Source organism: Rattus norvegicus, chromosome 6, assembly GCF_036323735.1.
Source record: "Rattus norvegicus strain BN/NHsdMcwi chromosome 6, GRCr8, whole genome shotgun sequence".
Taxonomy (NCBI): domain Eukaryota; kingdom Metazoa; phylum Chordata; class Mammalia; order Rodentia; family Muridae; genus Rattus; species Rattus norvegicus.
This window is the reverse complement of record NC_086024.1, coordinates 22,188,127-22,209,496: the sequence shown is the minus strand read 5'-3', so window position 1 is coordinate 22,209,496 and position 21,370 is coordinate 22,188,127. Positions and strand designations below refer to the sequence as shown.

The 21,370-nt window shown below is 46.5% G+C and overlaps 1 protein-coding gene across 2 annotated transcripts in view; it reads left to right on the top strand.

Annotated features, from left to right (window-relative positions):
• Positions 1–11,402, top strand: part of Vit (vitrin) — a 119,664-nt gene extending 108,262 nt beyond the window's left edge. For both annotated transcript variants that reach the window (XM_008764427.4, XM_039113076.2), the window contains 4 exons: positions 3,512–3,615; positions 6,600–6,826; positions 8,674–9,187; positions 10,728–11,402. In XM_008764427.4, coding sequence (XP_008762649.1) covers positions 3,512–3,615; positions 6,600–6,826; positions 8,674–9,187; positions 10,728–10,906 — 1,024 coding nt within the window. In that variant the 3' untranslated portion in view covers positions 10,907–11,402. The remainder of the gene's footprint in view (positions 1–3,511; positions 3,616–6,599; positions 6,827–8,673; positions 9,188–10,727) is intronic.
• Positions 11,403–21,370: the final 9,968 nt, after the last annotated feature.

Here is a 21,370-nt window from a genome sequence, read left to right as displayed (position 1 = left end):
TGGGTAAGAGGCAGGTCTGACTGGAGGTGACACTAGGTGAGGAGTATGAGAGATGGGTAAGAGGTAGATCTGTCTGGAGGTGGCACTAGGTGAGGAGTATGAGAGATAGGTAAGAGGTAGGTCTGACTGGAGGTGGCATTAGGTGAGGAGAATGCTTAGTATTGGATGGCTCAGTGAGTCAAGGAATACAGAAGAGGAGTGAAGTTGAGCAGAGCAGGCCGGAAGGAGAAATGCCTTCAGTTTGGGAACTACCAAACCTGAGAACCTTCTGATGGAGATACATGGGAGCCATTGCTTGTATACCTGAGGTTCAAGAGAGGGAACATGCCAGTGTGTACTGACTGCTACTGACAAGTCGAGAAGGCGTCCATGATGGAGAGCACTCAGGGAACCCAGAAAAGAGCTGCTCAGAAATGGAACAAAAAATGTTGTTTATTTGTTACTGTTCATTGGGGATCTTTATGTGCCATGCACTATGTCATATGCTATGAATTAGAGAGAGTTGAGTCTGCTGGGGCTGGGGATGAAGGAAGAATAAAATACAACACAAAAAAATAGAAAACAATAGGACCCCCGTTGAAGGAATCAGAGAAAGAACTGGAAGAGCTTGAAGGGGCTCGAGACTCCATATGTACAACAATGCCAAGCAACCAGAGCTTCCAGGGACTAAGCCCCTACCCAAAGACTATACATGGACTGACCCTGGACTCTGACCTCATAGGTAGCAATGCATATCCTAGTAAGAGCACCAGTGGAAGGGGAAGCCCTGGGTCCTGCTAAGACTGAACCCCCAGTGAACGTGATTGTTTTGGGGGGAGGGCGGCAATGGGGGGAGGGTTGGGAGGGGAACACCCATAAGGAAGGGGAGGGGGGAGGGGGATGTTTGCCCGGATACCGGGAAAGGGAATAACACTTGAAATGTATATAAGAAATACTCAAGTTAATTAAAAAAAAAAATAGAAAACAGAAAGACTACTCAGTATTTCAGTAGAATATAGGAAATCCTAGAATGGATGAGTAAATAAATAAATAAGAGAAAAAAAACAAGGAGAGTTAATTGGTAAATTATAATTAAATCATGAATGCTTTGAAAACCAAAATATGACGTCTAACAATAGGAGTACATTTTTTTCTTAGCATGATAAAACAACTAATCTCTGACGGAAATATCTCACAGTTCTGGGGCTCAAGGGCAGGGACAGCAGCATCAACTCAGGTCTGGTAGGATCTCTCAGAAGAGAGCAAGAGTGCAAGCCAATGGGCCTTCACATTGCCAGAGTTCAACCTCACTCTTGTGATGACCCACGGGAGTTCAAGCTCCCATGATGGTCACCACGGTCCCTTCCAACTGCTGTTCATGTGATCTCAGCCAGTCTCACCAGATCTGCACTCATCAAGGTCTCATGATCCTAAGGGACTAACCTCCCAAAATAATATTCAAACCACAGCAAGGAGTTTGTTCACTCATTCATTCATTCATTCGTTCGTTCATTCTAGATTCTGGGGATTGAAGCCAGAGCCTAACACATGCTAACCAGGCATGAGCTAACTTTGATGCTTTGGATCAAACCCTGAGCTTTGCACTTGCTAAGCCCATTCTCTACCACAGCTCTGCATCCAGAGCCCCTGAGGATTTTTGAGCAGAGAGTCTTACAGGCAGAGTTAGAACAGAAGAAGAGTCCTCGGGCAGAGGTGACTGCCGGCACTGCCACAGCTAATAGAATCTCATAATAGAATCAAGGATAAAAGTTAAGGTGGGAAGAAACGCTGGGGCGTGATTGACAGGGACATGGGAGCACTATGTGAATAAGTACAGGGTTTGGGGTCAGTGGCCGGAGGCAAAAACAGCACTTACAGAACTGCGCTAAAGGTATTCAACCCTTCAGCTTGCTAACACCTGCCACTTGGCTAAGCACACCTTCTGGGCACCCAGCCTGAGACAGTGAAGAAGGTTGGAAATAGGAAAGGAAGAGGGATGGGAAGGAGTCAGGGAAGGCCTCCTTCGTCTGAAGTCCTGAGGACTATTTAGGCCCCTGTGGCCCACACTGCAGTCCCAGGGTCATGCTAAGAATACACCTTAGAATTCTCACCCCAAACTGTCCAAGCAGCTGCTCAGTGCTGGAAAAAGCGTTCAAAAGGCTTCCCACCTCTTGAGGACTTGGTCCCACAGCCCGCCCTGGCTCTGTGGCTCCCTGACTGAGAAATGAGGGGCTTCAAGCTGACAGCATGTTTGAACCAAGCCAAAACTCTTTGGAAGCATGCAGCCCTGTGTGGCTGTACAGGGTGTGCACAGAGGGATCTGCCCTGCCCATGGTTGGGTGTCAGTGGCTCCAGAGACAGATCCTTGCTCACCGTGACTGGGGGTGCACACACACCTGGCACAAACTTCACCCCTCTGCTACTCCTCCACACCCTCTGCTTGACAGTTTCAGGCCTCTTCTCACTGCTCTCCCACTCATGCTCTCCAGGGAAGGGTCCTTATTCTGTCTCACCAGTGAAATCACTCCGGATCTGTCCCAGATGTCTCTTTTCAGCCTTCAGAGAGATGACATTGACCTTCTGGTGGTATTCTACTCATGTCACCTACTTGCAGGAGTCATAAAATGACCCACAGGAGTTGGGTCATCTACAGTGGTCTTCCTGGACCCACTATTCATAATTGGTTCCAGTGCTAGGGGGTACCCAGGGCATGGCTAACAGCTGGGGCTCTCTGGTTGCACAGGGCATGGCTAACAGCTGAGACCCTTCCTGGAGAGGGTCTAATCAGGAGACATTGAGAACTCACTGCTCCCCTTCTTAGGATAGAATCCCACTGGATGTTAGCAGTGTGACTGTTATGATGCTGTTTTTTATCTCTGTAAAGAAGCTGGAACCCAGAGACTTAGATGGTTTGGGGATTACATAGCTAGACTGAGAGATCCTGTAAATGGAGAAATCATTATCCTGACTTGTATTCTCTCTGAAGACCCCACCATATAGTACACATCTCCAACCTAGCGCTCACACAGTGGCCCTAATTGAGCCAAATGGATCACAAAACCAACCCCAAAGTCATTAATCTGGGAGCCGAGGTGTGGGTGGCAATGAGGGGGAGGAGAGGAAGAGGCTAGGAGGGAAGGTGGTCCGAACACATTATATGGACATATACATGTAAGATGTTGTCAAGCAAAAGAAAAAAAAATCAAGAAAAGGCAAGTGCATCACCAAGGAAGTAAACTGAAGAGAGCTTTTCTCCCTGCTCTAAGAAGAAGCAAAAAGACCACAGAGCCATGACGTAGCACAGCCAAAAGTAGAACTCAACCTTCCAAGCCTGTCCCCAGTGGTCTGCTGTCCCTCCCTTCCCTGTGGAGGACCCTGGGTTCCCTTGTCTCATCCCCTTGTCCTCTGTGGACACTGTGTCTGGTGTTGTCGCTCAGCTATCTTGTTTGTGCATGGAGGAATCCACCGTGATATCTGCCTTCCTCCAGAGGGAATAACTTTCTAGCTAAATTTCATTTCTTGTTCTCTTTAGAGACAACCCTGCTACCCAGTTTAACCTTAAAACTCACATGAATTCTCAAGATCTGAAGACAGCTATAGAGAAAATTACCCAGAGAGGAGGCCTTTCTAATGTAGGTATGTGACCCAGATTCGAGTAATTCTTCCTTGTTACCATGGTGCACCTTCTATGTGGCTGTCTTATAATATTCTATATTGGAGGAGGTGGAAAAAATAACCCATCAAGAAGTGACACACAGCCTCTGTATCTTTCCTAATGTATTACCATGGATTCCGGTACAAAATGGTCAAAACGCTTGGGCCTCAGACTTCCTTCCCATCCAGGTCTTTGGTTGCAGTCACATTCCTCAGGCCAAGCAGGACAGCTGTTGTGGCTACTTCATGGCTGGCCTATAAGCTGCCAACCAGTTAGTACTAAATTTTATCACCAGTTCCACTCAGGAGGTCCTTCAGGGATAGCTAGTTCCCAACAAAGTTGTTGTAGTGGTGTCTTTTCGAAGAGGTGAGTCCCATGTTTGAAAAATGAGTCTCCTGCAGTGTCTGAACTTTCAGAGTGGTGGATACCACTAGAAGTTCAACCTCTAGTCCTCAGTGGAGGACTAGAACAGCTCCAGAGAAGTTCCATTTTACCTGTTTACCCAGAGGAGGCTGGAGCAGGGGGATGTTCCCACACCAGCCAAGCCCAAAGACTGGAAGGAAGGTTGGTTGTGCTTTATGGAACTTCCAACCCCTTAAGGCCAAAGAAATTCAAGTGTAAGTTACAGTAGCTTGTGTAGGGGAAAGCAGTGAGCAGAACTAAATTCCACAGAGCATCCCTGAAGTTAGAGAGAGTCTGGAAAACGAGCGTCTTCCCTCTCCTTACCTCTGGAAGTGACCAGAGGATTTGGCAAATGCATAATCCTTCGCTACAGTGCAATGCGAAGTAGCCACTAACAGTCCCCAGATCCGTGTCTGTAAATCCACATCACCTGCCTCATAAGCACGAGAGGGGACTGCACAACAGTTCATCATTATACACTCGGGTTTTCAATGAGAAGAGCCTGGCAAGGCACTCAGCTCCCCCGATGAGGTCAGAGAGGCTTCCTAACCCAGGTATAACCTTTTCAGAGAGTGAGATGCTCTCCCTCTGCCTCTGGATCCTGCAGGGGTTCAGTGAACGTAGTAACTGAGGCACATGGGGATTTGGTCTGAGGAGGATAGAAAGGACTAAGGAAGCAAATGCAGCAGAGTGTTTAAAACGACCTCTCAAGGCACTGTTATCTTTTCCAAGACCAGAAAACCAGTTTTCAATTTCTGTCAACAAGGCCTTTTCATGAACCTGCTCCATCCCGAGTGCTGCCATGATGCCAGCACACAGCTCCAGCACCACGCCCTACGCTCCCCATTCTCACTAAAAAACAAACAGCAACAACAAAAAAAAAAAAAAAAACGCCTTCAGAACCACCATCCAATCCCAGTGCAGAGACACCAAATACACCACAGTCTCCTCGGCAGAAGTAGTAGCAGAAACAAAGTAACGGTCCTTGCTTGGCTTTCGTCTTCTAAGCCTGGATCAAATGCATCAGCTTAGGGAACTAAAAAGAGGCTGGGAAGCATAAGGCACAAAGGACTATGGGTAGTGCAGCTTTCCAACCTCAGCCTTGAAGGTGAAGGGAATGTGTGCAAGGCTCTGATTCACTCCAGCCTGCCTCCATATTTAAGATTCATGGGCTCGTGTGAAATCATACGGCTTCTTCTTACAACGCATGCATTTTGCTACGGGTGCTTAATATTATCCTGGAGAGACTGCTGGGGACTTTAGAGCCTTGAGTTCTCAACAGCCGTGGTTTTCCATTAACAACGGGATCTCTGCAGCCAGTTCACACGGTTGTCCAAGATGCTTCTGTAGCAGCTTGGAATGTAACCACCTGTTTGTTGCCTTCAATTGACAGTGAAACAGCCAGGGGAGCCAGGATGCTGACCAAACCCGGAAGTGCTGAGTGAAATGATGTTAATGCTAAAGTCTAAACAAGATGAATTGAACTGTAACTGAAATGAGAACCCACCTGGGAATCTCCTGGAAACTGTGGCCTTTTACATATTCTTATAGACAAATGCGCGCGCGCGCGCGCGCACACACACACACACACACACACACACACACACATACACACAAACACCTCATATATATTATACTAGGATTCATAGATTCTCAGTTAAGAGTCATGCTAACTCGAAAGCAGTCAGTCATCATCTCAGTATGCTCAGGAGGACCTAGGACATTCAACAACAACAAAAAAAACAAAACAAAACAAAACAAAACAAAAAACTAGAAGAGCTATTCAAAACTGGAGCAGTAGGTTGAACCCGAGACCCTTACACAGTGTAAAATACACACATGAGAATGCCTGAGACTCCATTACTCTTCATGTCTGTGGCACTCAGACTCGATGAAGGAAACTGTTGGCCTGGAACTCTAGGTCCCAGGACCGTGAGTGACCTACAGAGCTGACCTGTCATAGCTAGGGCTTGAACCCAGCATGTCCCTTCCTAGGAGGGAAATCCTACCCACAGGCAGCCAGACCTGTGTCCTTGCTCTAGGATTGGAGAAAGGACATCACTAGTCATGGATAACAGCCCCTCACTCAACAGCTATAGCACTAGGCCCACTCGGGCTGTGAAGGGCCAGAATGAGGCTAATGTCACTCCAAATCAGCTCCTCCCATCCCTGTTCTCAGACACAGTATGGCCTTGTTTAGGGGCCTAATAAGAAAAGGTCAGCTAAGGGGCCCTTTGGATCTCATGGAAGTCTTTCTCCTCTGGACCCTAAAACGTTCTCTTTCTAAACAAGAGGCAATTAGAAGCTCTGGGCTTAAAAATGAAGTCAAGGAGAGACTGTGATGGCTGTACTGTGTATATGTGATATATATATGTATATGTATATGTATATACACATATATATATATATATATATATATATATATATATATATATATATATATCACACACACAACACTTGGGGCTGAATGAGTATGCTTTTCTAGACCTCTTTGTACTGCTGTGACCTGTTACCATTACCACTATCATTTCAAGCACAAATTTTCTTCTTCTTCTTCTTCCAGGCCGCGCCATCTCCTTTGTAACCAAGAACTTCTTTTCCAAAGCAAATGGAAACAGGGGTGGTGCTCCCAATGTGGCTGTGGTCCTGGTGGATGGCGGGCCCACAGACAAAATAGAAGAGGTGTCACGAGTTGCAAGAGAGTCGGGGATCAATGTCTTCTTTGTCACCGTCGAAGGGGCTGCTGAAAGGGAGAAGCAGCATGTGGTGGAGCCCAATTTTGCCAGCAAGGTACATAGCTGTCCAGTTATGGGGAGTGTCCCGGCAGCCGGTCCAGCACAGGATCTGCTGCACTCTGAAATGTTCTCATGACCTCAGAGCTGCTTTCTAGGGCCTTGGAATGTTCTCAAAACTCATAAGCATGTAGTGGGGCCTCCCCTGGGGAATCTGAAATTGTCCTTTCAAAGCCAAACTTTATTCTCACTTCAGAGCCAGCAGTTTGCAAGCAGAGGGGAAGAGCAGTGTCTCCAAACTGTCACTTAAACGTCCCCTTGTTCCTTTCACAGCATCAGAGGACCCAAACAGCCAGGCAGACTTTACACACACACACACACACACAGGCTTGCAAAGAAGTCTACACATCCTATACACACATAAACACATGGGCTTACATATATGTATATGTAACACACACACACACACACACACACACACACACACACACACACTACAAGTGAACCCAATCAATCTGACAAACAAAACAAAGGAATTCTACACTCCCAGATCAGAACGGTCATACTCCTCTGCTCCTCCTGGAGGGCCCAAGGCCAGTGGCATCCCAGAATTATCCCCTGATACCCACATCACAGCTCTCACCCTCTGCTATTAATCAGGCCTAAACCACCCGAGATCTGAGACAGCACTCTGTCACTGGTCCGTTCCCTTTTGGAGTCTCCCCAGTTTACTCCTGCCAGTACTCTGGGGTCCTTGATCCAAATCCTTCCCCATTACCTGTTATAGCTAAGGCACTCTGCAGTGAAGGCCAACCTCCCTTCCTGGTCAGCTTGCTGTGACCTCCACATACACACTGTGTTCCTGCCAAACCGTGTCCCACCCACAGTTGGCACCACCACCGTCTCGCTGTGACTTTAAACAGGTTATCTGTGGGACTCCTCTCCACCCACTAGTCAGAACTCAGCTCTGTCTACCTAGCATCCATCTACCTAGGCTGTGGAAAGTTTCACGAACCCCGTTTAGGTGTTTTCAATCAATAAAAAACATTTCCCGGGAAAAACGTGTTACTTCTTGCTTAAACTAATTTTGCCATTATCCAAGTTCATTTGTAGCCACCAAGTCTGACCCCACCAGGTCCCCAGAGATTAGTAGGATGAAGAGTGATGACCCGCTTTTGGGACATGAGCCTAATCACTTCTAAGAACATCTAACCAACTTGCTCGGGGTCTTTTGTTTTCTGGAACAAGCTTGGTCACAGATAAATAAACACTCATTTGCCTAGAGGCAGGGTTCTGTGGCAGGCAAAACGTTGAGTTTATTCTGGTGCTCCAGTTCTCGGGGACTCAGAGACGTCTCTTCACAGCTGGCCCTCTGCTCTGTGATGAGGGGCTCCTGTGGCAACCAATTAAGGGACTGTAGGGCCATCGAGTGTGACTCCAACACACGTGACCCCTCGGTGACTCTGAATGCCTTCTGGCAGAGTACAGGGCTGCCCTGGAAGCATCCTGTTTGTGTATGAGAACAATAGCTTCATTTAGCCATCCCCTGCGATGGTTGGTACCCACAAAGCTACAATACGGCTGGCTTCCAGTGCCAATGAGTCGAGAAGCCAGTGGAGGTATAAATATAAAACTAAAGCCAACACTGCACATCTCCACTGGACCATTTTTCGCTGAGACAGGGTCCCAGCTGAGGGGAGGAAGGGGGTGAGGCCAGATGTTCTGGAGGGGTCTTGACCTCAGTGGTACCCAGCCAGGAAACTGGAATATAGAAAGGGTGTTCTGAAGGGTGCTCTAATACCGGAAGTAGAGCCCTAAAAAGCCTGCCTGGTGGTGAAGGGTGTTGTTGGCAGGCTGAAGGACTTGACTTCTGATCTGGACTAGATCCTTCCTTCCTCTCTTCAGGCAGTGTGCAGAACAAATGGCTTCTACTCCTTCAACGTGCAGAGCTGGCTCAGCCTGCACAAGACCGTGCAGCCCCTGGTGAAGCGAGTCTGCGACACTGACCGCCTCGCCTGCAGCAAGACCTGTTTAAACTCTGCCGACATAGGCTTTGTCATTGATGGCTCAAGCAGCGTGGGGACAAGCAACTTCCGCACGGTCCTGCAGTTCGTGGCCAACCTCAGCAAGGAGTTTGAGATTTCAGACACCGACACTCGCATCGGGGCCGTGCAGTACACCTATGAGCAGCGGCTGGAATTCGGGTTCGACAAGTATAACAGCAAAGCCGACGTCCTCAGTGCCATCAGGAGGGTGGGGTACTGGAGCGGGGGCACCAGCACAGGGGCTGCCATCCAGTATGCCCTCGAACAACTCTTCAAGAAGTCCAAACCGAACAAGAGGAAGGTAATGATCCTTATCACCGACGGCAGGTCTTACGATGACGTGCGGATCCCAGCCATGGCTGCCTACCAGAAGGGTGAGCACTCCTGCTATAAACGCGGGCCCAGAGGCATCTCGGAAAAGGCGGGAGGACCAGTGTCCTTGGTGCACAGGGAGGAACCGCCCTTTTTTTTTTTTTTTTTTTGTTGTTGTTGTTGTTCTTTTTTTCGGAGCTGGGGACCGAACCCAGGACCTTGCGCTTCCTAGGTAAGCGCTCTACCACTGAGCTAAATCCCCAACCCCCCTGGAACCGCCCTTTTATGTATTGTTTTTGTCTGTGACTTAAGAAAACATCCCTGTGACTTAAGAAAACATCCACAGGGAACTGGAAGGGTAGCACACTGGTTAGAAACTCTTGCTGTTCTTTCAGAGAGCCTGACTTCCATCCCCAGCACCACACGGTGACTCGCAATCATCAGGAACTCCAGTTCCGGATTGGGCGCCCTCTTCTGATCTCTGTGGGCACCTTCCATGAATACATGTACATACAGACAAAACTCATACACATAAACAGATCTTTCTTCTTTCTTCTTTTCTTTTTTAGTGTTCACAACCACAGGAAGAGGTAGAAACAGCATAGGGTCTCTGAGAAGAGGACACAGAATCAAAAGGATTCTGCTTAGTGGCTCCTCAAGTACCCAGAGCCTGCAAGCGATGGAACAGTAACTCTTTCTTTTACACAGTGTCCGCTAACGCCCCTTCCACACCGGCAGAAAGCAGCAAAGGGGGAAGTTGATTCCTCGCTTTATGGAAGATGTCAAACCCCTAGCTTTGTTGACTCCAAATTGTGTTCGTAACTTTTATAGACCAATAATGCTTTTTAAAATGTAATATGGAAAGCGAATGTTCATTTTTGTTTTGATTTTTGTTTTCTGATTTTGTTTTTTTCAGGGAGATTTTTTCTATCTGACTCAGGCGTGCCTCAAACACAAAATCCTCCTGCCTCAGCCTTCCAAGCACTGGGATTATAAGTATGTGCCACAATACTTAGATGAAAAATACTATTTTTGTCATGACAGTCAGTCTATTGCTGTGAAGAGACACCATGACCATGGCTACTTTTATAAAGGACAACATTTAATTGGGGCTCGCTTACGGTCTCAGTCCAGTCCGTGATCATCATGGCGGGAAGCATGGCAGTGTGCAGGCAGACAGGGTGCTGGAGAGAAGGAGCTGGGAGTTCTATATCTTGAACCACAAGCAGCAGGAAAAGGTTGAGATGCTAGGCCTTTCTTGAGCTTCTGAGGACCCAGTGGCATTGAATTAGGAGTCCATTCTGAACCAGGATGGCCCTGTTGCCACCTCTCTCTTCATTATGGCTATAAAAGACCCTAGGTTAAAATAAGGCCAAAAGACTATAAACTCTTAGGACAACAGCTACATTCATTCGTGGTTGGTGCTACAGTGTGGATAGTCAAAGTGTTTGTCAAATAACTGGTCACACTGTTTATTTCTAGAAACTAGAGGACTCCTTGGGGTTCTTGAATTCGTTTTCCTTGGCACATTTCTGGTCTGGGGTGCCCAGAAGGAAACAATGCCTGGGGGCATTCGCTTCACGCCATCTTTCGTCTCCACAGGGGTGATCACCTACGCAATAGGCATCGCATGGGCTGCTCAGGACGAGCTGGAGGTAATTGCCACGCACCCTGCCAGGGACCACTCCTTCTTCGTGGATGAGTTTGACAACCTCTACAAATTCGTCCCCAGGATCATCCGGAATATCTGTACAGAGTTCAACTCGCAGCCTCGAAACTGAGTTGGGAGCAGACAGAACAGCAAATGCTGTCTCACTGATCCTTGGGACCATCCCCGGCATGGTCCGTATTTGGGGTTGGGGGGATGAGGGGGCGAGGGATGGCTCCGAGAGAGCTTGGGAAAATGCACTGGGTGTTATTACTCTGCCACTGGTGGTGTAAATGCTTCAGAACCTACCAGTCAAAAGGCTGACTGTCAGCTCTCAGGTTGGGTTCAAATCCTGCATCGCCTTGTGTGTGCTGAAGAGTCCACATTTCCACAGTTGTTTTCTAAATACGTATCCAGAGGAGAGTACAGCTCCTATGACAGCAGAGGAGGGAGGGTACAGCTCCTATGACAGGAAAGCATTGAGCGTTTATGGGAAGTTTGTTTACGTTTCTCATTAGAACTCTATAACTGTCCATAAGTTTCTTTTTATTGTGTTCTCCCTTTTTTTTTTCCTTTTTTCTTTTTTGTCCTGAGAATGTGGGAACTGCTTAAATAAATGTTTCAAAGAATTGCGTGGACATTTTCTAATCACGTGATGTTCGTCATGAGGCCATACTTCACTGTTCCTTTTCTTGCAAAACAAAACAGAACAAACCGGAAGTGAAGTGGGAGGAGCCTGATTGAGCTTCATGGTCACGTCCTCACCCAAGGACACATCTATTAGCTCGTAAAATACAGATGCAGAGCATGCAAGGGAGGATTCAGAGATGGACAGGAGAGTGCATGCCTCTAATCCCAGCTACTCAAGACTGGGACAGGAGGCTCACAAAGTTCGAGGCCTGACTAGTCGATTTAACGAGGCCCTGTCTCAGAATATAAAATAAACACAGAACCGGAAGGAGTAGGGTGTGGCTCAGTGATGGAATACTTGACCAACATGCAGAGGGTGCTTGCTTTTAACCCCAGAACTTTAAAAATATTCAGAAGGTTCCTTAAAAAAGATGACTACATTTTATTTTATTTTACGAAATTATGTATTGTGCTGGAGAAATGGCTCAGCCATCCTGAGCACGAGACACTCTTACAGACAACCTGGGTTTCATTGACAGCACCTCTGAGGCAACTCACAACCATCTGTAACTCCAGCCTGCAGAGGATCCATTGTCCTCTGTGACCTCCAAGGCTATCAGACCTGCCTGTAGTGAACAGATACACACATGCATACTTGTACATATAAAATAAAAACAAATGAATTTTTTTTTTTACAATATGTCGACTGATGCTCTGGCTAGAAGCAAGAAAGCAATTCCCATGTCAACACCTGGGCCAAATATTTGCATTAATATTTTTTTAATTTTGAATTCTTTATAAAGTAAGAAGTTTTGCAAATAAATAAAAACATCACATCAGACATTGGGTCTGGTTAATTTTGGTGTGCGACATTTTTATGTTATAAATTGAGGCTATTATCCAGCAAGTGGGACTTAGACTATGTTGTGGGTTTGGTCTATCAGTTATATTATGTTAACTGCGTTCCCAATTTACCCGAGAATCGCACACTGGCTTGTGAGACGCTGACAGTCCCTGTTCCCAGTAGATTCTAATTGGTAAAGAAAGTTGCTGGTGGCCAATGCTGGGCAAGGAAACAAAGGCAGGACTTGGAGGTTCCTGGGCAAGGGACACAAGGGAGAAAGAATCACCATTGCAGGGGAGGAGAAGTTCCCGGCCTGAGAAGCCTGAAAGCTTCGGGAGACGCATACAACCACATAAGAATCAGGGGAGAGCGGCCCAGGCCCACTCCCCTGACTGAGTCTGGGGTAACAGACATGAAGTATAGATTTTAGTAGGAATAATTGAGGGATATCGGAGGGGAGGCATTAGCAACCTGGAAGTTTGGGAGTGACCCGACTGTTGAGCTGTTTAGGGCATATTAAAAATGGGCTCTATGTGTGTGTGTGTGTGTGTGTGTGTGTGTGTGTGTGTGTGTGTGTGTGTGTGTGTGTCTTTCATTCACAAATACAAAACATTTTGGACTTTAGAGTGGATTAATCAATTTCCACTTCAACACTAAGCTTACCAAATGTCTTTACACCCACACACAATACAACACCAGTTAAACCTAATGTGGTCTGGGCTGGGAGATGGCTCAGTGGGTAAGGTACTTGCTGTGCACGTAGGAGGACCTGAGTTTGGCTTCCCAGCAACCACTGAAAAGGTGAATGGATGGTCACACATCTCTACCCTTAGCAGCAGAGTAGACACAGGCAGCTCCTAGGGGCTCACTCACCTGGTGGTCAAAACAGCTCCATATTCAGGGGGAGATGATCACAATAATATGTTAGCAAAGCCACTGAGGAAACATCCTGATATCAATTTCTGGCTTCTATATGTGCCTATGTGGCTGAGCACACAGTACACACACACACACACACACACACACACACACACACACACACCACTTAACTTCTGGGTCACAGTAAAGAATCTATTAAAAGGTATCAGCAATTTAAGTCTCCTAACCATAAAATTTGTTTTGAAAACCAATCGCAAACATTTTTGCTTCCAAATTTCAAAGTATGAAAACAGTTTTTTCTGGAGGAGTTTGCTCATGGAATTACATGGATGCTCTATAAGCGGCAGACTCAGCTAAGACTAATTAAACTACAGAAGGACGGGGAGCAATCACTCTGACTGTCTTTGTCCACGAAGAGAACATACACAAAGGTGCTGGCTTGGTGTTTGTAAAACTCTCCCCATGAGTTCCAAATGCTCAGATGTTTAAGGCCTTTATATTAAACACTATAGCATTTGCATATGATTTCTGCACATCCTCTCTCCCGTATACATTATATCTAGATTAGTTATGATACCTAATATGATGTAAATGCGTATTTCATGGAGCTGAGGAGATGGCTCAGTGGGTAAAGTACTTGTCACACAAGCATGAAGACCAGAGCTCAGATCCCCAGTCCTGAAATAAATGCCACTAAGTGTGGCATCAGGTTTCTAATCCCAGGACATGGGTTGTAGAGACAGGACACCTGTAAGAAGCAGAATAGACACTCTGGCTGAGTCGTTGAGGTCCAGGTCCACATGAGAGACTATCTCAATGTATACGGTATTGTGAAATTAAGGAAGACATCCACATCAGCTTCTGGCCTCTATGCACATACATATGCATGTACTCCTCTCCACATATATATCCTACATGTGTGAATACATATGCATGGGGCATAAAATTTTAAATTATATACTACTGTATTGTTGGAGAAAATAATGTCTTGCAAATATTCAGTGCTGACAGAATTTTTTTTTAATATTCTTATCCAAGATGGGTTGAATCCATGGATATAAAAAACCAATTATTTTCCAGGGGTCTTAACAAAAAAAGATTGTCACCAGTAAATGAGCATTTTTTTAAAAAAAATAATGTAATTTTAATGTTTCAGTACCTTCATTCATGCAGGAAAAAACTACCCCAGATTAGATGATCCTTCCTGGTTTAAATCTGCTTGGCCCAGGGAATGGCACTGTTGGAGGTGTGGCCTTGTTGGAGGAAGTGTGTCACTGTGGGGGTGGGCTTTGAAAGACCTTCCTCCTAGCTGCCTGGAATCCAGTCTTCTCCTGTTTGCAGTTGGATCAAGATGCAGAACTCTCAGCTCCTCCAGCACCATGCCTGCCTGGATACTGCCGTGCTCCCACCTTGATGATAATGGACTGAACCTCTGAACCTGTAAGGCTATTAAATGTTGTTCTTTATAAGACTTGCCTTGGGGGGTTGGGAATTTCACTCAGTGGTAGAGTGATTGCCTAGCAAGCACAAGGCCCTAGGTTCGGCCCTCAGCTCCGGAACAAAAAAAAAAAAAAAAGACTTGCCTTGGTCATGGTGTCTGCTCACAGCAGTAAAACACTAAGACAGCCATCGATATTTCTTTCCTTATTGCTGTGATAAATGCCTGTCAAAAGCTTCTTTGCTTTTGACAGAAAAGTTCACAAAGGGTTAATGAGAGGGTATGTGGCCCACTGTGGTGGGAAAGCAAGGCACCAGGAGTGTAAGGTGGCTACTCACACTGTGTCCTTAGAAAGGACGCAGAGAGAGGAGATCCTGCTTGCTTCCTCATTTTTCACCTTTACTCAGCCTGGGACCCCAAGCCAAGGGAGGATGCCACCCACACTCACGGTCTGTCTTCCCTCCAACTTAAACCCCTCCGGAAGTTCCCTCGAAGGGTGTCACCTCTTAGGGGATTCCAAGTCCAGTGAGGTGAAGATGAACCATGACAGTCACCTGAGTGGCAGGTGTATATGTGTGTATATGTATTTAGATGGAGAAATGACACTTCTTCTGAATGGGCCACTGACTATGTGGTGCCAACAATTACGGGTGTGTGCTGGATAGAGGAAAGAACTTCAGGACGTGAAGACGCTATGAAGCTCCGATGTCATCAGACTTGTCTGTGCATATGTTCAAATCAGCAGAAATGATGACAGGAGTCAGATTGAAAGGAAAATAGTGATAGTAGCTATGGTATTTTCAGCCATTGATAGAAGGTTCTGTGAGGGGACAGCACTCACAGAACAAGACTACAACCAAGAGAGCTAAAGGGAATGTCTTGGTCAGGGTTTTACTGTTGTGAAGAGTCACCAGGACCAAGGCAAGTCTTATTAAAGGACAACATTTAGTAGCCTTACAGGTTCAGAGGTTCAGTCCATTATCATCAAGGTAGGAGGGTGGCAGCGTCCAGACAGACATGGGGCTGGAGGAGCTGAGAGTTCCATCTCTTGTTCTGAAGGCAGCTAGCAGAAGACTGGCCTCCAGCAGCTAGGGTGAGGATCTTAAAGCCCACATCTACTCCAACAAGCCCACACCTTCTAATGATGCCACTCTGTGGGCCGAGCATATACAAACCATCACAGGGGATGAACGTTTGGAAGAAGCAGTGGGGACAAACGAAGTGAGGGGCTATGTCCTCTGCCAGCTTGGCCAAAGAGGAGTCTGATGGAGAGCGTGGTTGAGTGTGCACAGAGTAGTTGGGAGATCCAGATCTTGGGGGTGATGGAATTACATGGGTAGGGGTGGCAATGGAGAGAGATTGGCTTCAACACCACTATGGCAACCCAAGCCACACCCAGTGCCATAGAGACAGGATGACTTTGAAAACCCAAGAATCAGTCATTCAGACACAGTCAGAACCAAAGAAGCAAAGTGTGCAGATATGGAGAGAAGGTATGTTGGGGGTGGGGACTCATTTGGCAACGCTTTGCTGGGAGTTAAGACCTGCACACTCCTGCTGTTCTGGTCTGCATTTCGCCTCACTCTCTAGAGACCCCAGGCTCTCCAGCCAATCTCTTAAAGCAACTGTACCTTTCACAATGTGTTCTTAACAGGAAATATATATATATGCACACACATGTACATATACATATACATATACATCATATACATACACATACACATATACATATATACACACACATGTACATATACATATACATATATACACACACATGTACATATACATATACATATACATCATATACATATACATCATACACATACACATACACATGTATGCTGACCTTTTCTCTCAGAGAAATGAGCACAAGCTTCTCTGGTACCCATGCCATCTCAACTCCATTCCACCTAATTTTCCCACTTCTGAGAAACTGACAACCCCTGGCAGAAGTTTGTTTGCTAAGGTTGAAAGCTTTGCAGCAAGGAGCTGAAAAAAAAAAAGATTGGTTCATACTGAAAAAGTTCAGATACTTCTGTTTCGGTTGGCTCTTTAAATAACCCTTTTTGAACAGGGCAAGTCCATCATCCTCATCTGCTGTCTCGGGGACCAGTGCAAGTTTACAGAAAAGACAATCTTCCTGTGTCCGAGAAACTTTTTTCAGCTTAAAAGTTTTCAAATAATGTAATTTTCCAGTCAAAGTCCCATGAAGGTCTCCCATTAGATTACAATATCTACATGAGTAAGAAGGAAATATTCTTGAAAGGATGAGTTAAATCGCCTCGGGACGAGACATTTATTCAGCCGGTGTCTTTGGGGAAATTGTAGTCCAGTGCTAAGCACAGACAAATGAATTAAAAATCTATAATTACTATCATGGGGTTATGCCTTGAATGCGTGACTAGCCATTACAAAGAATTTCATTAGAAATAAAATGGTAGTTATGCCCAACAGTGACTGTCATAAACTAAGCATTGTGTCAGGACTGCACATATGAACTTGCCTCTACCATTCGCTGGGGAAGTCTTCTTATTTGGAATTAAAGACCATTCCTCTAAGGCAGTGGCTCTCAACCTTCCAAACGTTGCAACCCTTTATTATGGTTCCTCACAACCTATAAACCTATGACCCCACAACCATAAAATTATGTTCACTGCTTACTTCATAACTCTGAATTTGCTACTGTTTTGAATCATAATGTAAATATCTGATATGTAGGATATCTGACATGTGGCCCCCAAAGGGGTTCCTTGGGAACCACTCCTCTAGGGCATGGTGCTGTCCAAAGCCATGGACTCGGTGTATGATAATATGGCCTGGGTATGAACAGTCCCCACGGAGACTCCTGTGTGAGAGGCTTGGTCCCCAGCTCATGGCTCCAATCAAGGAGAGATGATTGGATCACAAGGCTCTGAACTAATCAGTAGGCTAATCTGATGACGGATCTATAATCTGGTGTCATGGTTGGGAAGTGGGGCCTAACTGGTAGAGGTAGGTCATGAGGTGTGCCTCTCTCTGTCTCTTTGCTTCCCAGGCTCCATGATGCTTTGCTCCACCGTGATGTTCAGCCTCACCACAGCCCAGAGACAGGAGAGATGACTGTTAGCTGAAACCTCTGAAACTAGGAAACAAAGAACGTCTAGTAACTAAGACTCCAGCCCACCGTGCTTCTAATGACAGTGACATAAGATGACCGAAGTGGCTGCATCAGACATTCTCCAGTCAGCTGGAAACTCCAGTAAGATGGCACCTATAATACCATCAGGTACACTCTCCGGACTATTACCAGGGACACTGAGAAGAGTGTGAAATGTCTGATACAAACACCCCTTTCTCCATCACTCTCCCTGGTTATCTGACCAGCCACCCTGCTCTCACTTCTTCAGGTTGACCACCCTGATCTGTTGCCCACAGTCCCACGAAGTCCCTGCAGGGTTGATAGAACTCTTACCCATCCTTCAAGTGTCAGTCTAAATGCCAGCTCCCCTTCAGAGCTTTCTCTGACTTGCTCAGAGAGACGCAGGCTCTCTCCTGACCTGCTACTCTCCACAGACTCCTGTGATCCCTTCTCATTAGAGGACACAAGCATTACCGTGGACACAAACTCAAGGAAATGAAACATTGGCATTTGGGTCACTTGAGAGAGACATCGGATGATGGTGCCCGACCCAATGGCACACGTAGAAGCAGAGGCAGGCGTTTCTAGAAGAAATAGGATGGATGAGAGAGAGTCTAATTCTTCTCTAGTTGCTTTCCTTTACTGTCCTCATGTCCTTCTCAGGTCCCTTACTACGTAGCACATTCACTGTGTTTCTAGGACAAAAGTCCTTTGCAGGGCTCTACCTCAGGGCTCCACTGGTCCTTCCATTTTCATCCCTGAGGACGAAAATCCTTCTTGTGTGATCAGATTTAATTTTCATTTAATAGACATTGCTAGCGCCCATGACATGCCAGGCAAAAGGATTGATAAGAGGAATGAGACCTAGACCTTGACCCAGGAGCTTACAGGGTCATACGAGAGACACTCAGCCACACAGACATGTCTTTGCTAATGTGACAGGAGGCTGGCAAACATGGAGAAAGTTTCTGGGCTGAACTTTATGGAAAGACCCCATTTCATTCAGGAGAAGGAAAAATGGAAAAGGTATCCAAGGAAGGAGGTAACAGGAGCAAAGAGGAGGCTGTGTGAGCTGTGAGACAATGGTGTGAGCTGTGAGACAATGGTGTGAGCTGTGAAACAATGGTGTGGGCTGTGAGACAATGGTGTGAGCTGTGAGACAATGGTGTGAGCTGTGAGACAATGGTGTGAGCTGTGAGACAATGGTGTGAGCTGTGAGACAATGGTGTGAGCTGTGAGACAATGGTGTGAGCTGTGAGACAATGGTGTGAGCTGTGAGACAATGGTGTGAGCTGTGAGGCACAGTGTGAGCTGTGAGACAATGGTGTGAGCTGTGAGGCACAGTGTGAGCTGTAAGACAATGGTGTGAGCTGTGAGACAATGGTGTGAGCTGTGAGACAATGGTGTGAGCTGTGAGACAATGGTGTGAGCTGTGAGACAATGGTGTGAGCTGTGAGACAATGGTGTGAGCTGTGAGACAATGGTGTGAGCTGTGAGGCACAGTGTGAGCTGTGAGACAATGGTGTGAGCTGTGAGACAATGGTGTGAGCTGTGAGACAATGGTGTGAGCTGTGAGACAATGGTGTGAGCTGTGAGACAATGGTGTGAGCTGTGAGGCACAGTGTGAGCTGTGAGACACAGTGTGAGCCGTTAGGCAAGGGTGCCGAGTGAGACTGGAGAGAAAAGTGGGGCTATGGTGTGTGAGACCCTGAGGACTAGGGGTCTCTCTGTTGCACAGAACAGAAATTCAGTTCACAGTAGCTCAAGTAAGAGGTGGGGAGGCTGAACCTGGAGTAACTTGTCATCTCCAAAGCCAGAGACATAGCCGAGTGTCAGAAACAGGATAAGGGACAGGAGTAAGATAGGTCACCTTCTTGTCATACCTCTCTCCACAACTTCTGGAAATAGACTCACAGCTCTGCTGAGAGACAACGGAAACTTCCGTCTACTGAGGGACCAACCTCAAGATTGAGCGCCCCAGCAGGACCACCCAGATTCCCAGCTGGTGCTCATTTTATACAACCATAAGTTTGTATTTATTCACTTGAGACGGGATCTCACAATGCACATCTGGCTGATCTAGAATGCCTACGGAGACCATGCTAGCTTTGAACTCATGGAGATCTGACTGCCTCTGTCTTCCAGGTGCCGAAATTAAATGAAAACCAAGCAACCATCACCCAGTGACCACTGTAATTCAACAAGCCTATTTTATCCACCCTGAGATGGTCTCATTATATAGTCCAGGTTGGCCTCAAATGTATGATTCTCCTGCCTCAGACTTTCAAGTGCTCAGCCTAGAGGCATGCACTGGCAGGCCCAGCTTAATTAAGAAGCTTTGGGAGTCCAGGAAGCATCAGGCTGAGTCTTGTTCTGCCTTGTGTATTAACCAAGAAAGCCAATGTCTGCCTCTCTAAAACGACACGTCACTACCCTTAGCCCCCCATGATGACAACCTCTTGCTTGTTGCATATTATTGATTCTGCAAAGCTCTTCCCATGACCAGGAGACAGACATCATTGTTCTAGGATCCACTTCTCTCTCTCTAGGAGGGCCCCACTAAGGAAAGTTATTGAGCCACCAGCACACAAAACAAAATCAAAAGATCACAATTTCAAGACAAAAATTCCTTCCTTCTTTCATTCCTTCATCCCTTCATTCCTGTCTGTCTGTCTATCTGTCTGTGCTCTAATTGAAAAATACTGAGCTGAACTTTCTCCCTGCCTTCCCTCTGACACAAACCAGGCCTGTCAGCAGAAGGTGCCCCAAGTAAGCCAACGCTGTACTTGGTTTGGTAGCCAAGACTCTGCTAACAAAGACATCTCTTTTGAATAGCTCCTTTCTGGGACCCCTCCAGCCTCACACTTGCTTGAGGTGAGTGGCGTGTATTCAGGATAATGGCAAACGGGAATCTGGATTCCCTACAAAGGCTGCCCTGGTGCATATACCCATAGGGGCCAAAAGCCACAGAAACCACACAGATGCTGTTCACAAGACCTGAGATCAATTTCATTGTTGTCCCACTGACATCCACGGGCATCTGCAAACCCACTTCCTGACATCACCCTATTGATTTTTACCCATTGCCTTTGTTCCCTTTGGAACTGATGAAAGGGAGTTCCTTTCCCACCTCAGCAGGAGAGTTGTGCCACATTTTTAAACCAACGGGGGAAGTGGCCCAGAGGTTTCAAACTGCTGTGGTAATCACAGGGTAAGGTATGCACCAGGCAGGGTTGGGGATTTAGCTCAGTGGTAGAGTGCTTGCCTAGCAAGCCCAAGGCCCTGGGTTCGGTCCCCAGCTCCGAAAAAAATAAATAAATAAATAAATAAATAAATAAATAAATAAAATAAAAAATAAATAAATAAAAAACACACCCTTGATCCTAGAGGACAGCTGCAGCATGGAATTCTCCAGGGTGGCCTCCCAGCCCTGTGGTCCAAGAGAACATCTACCTCCTTATTTGTGTTTTTGGAGTGGGCATTTTTTTTGCAGTAGAAGAGCTGCTTGACCTCCTGGAGACCTCAGAAGTCATCAAGGAGCACTTCCGGCAAAATATTGGTGGCCCAGTGTCAGCTTCCAGGGATGCTGCCGGTGTAGGCCGCAGCCAACACGGCAGGGTCAGCTGGGTTGTTCACAAGCAGATCTGGAGCCTGCCTGGATTCTGCAGTGTACTAGTGTCAAGTTAAC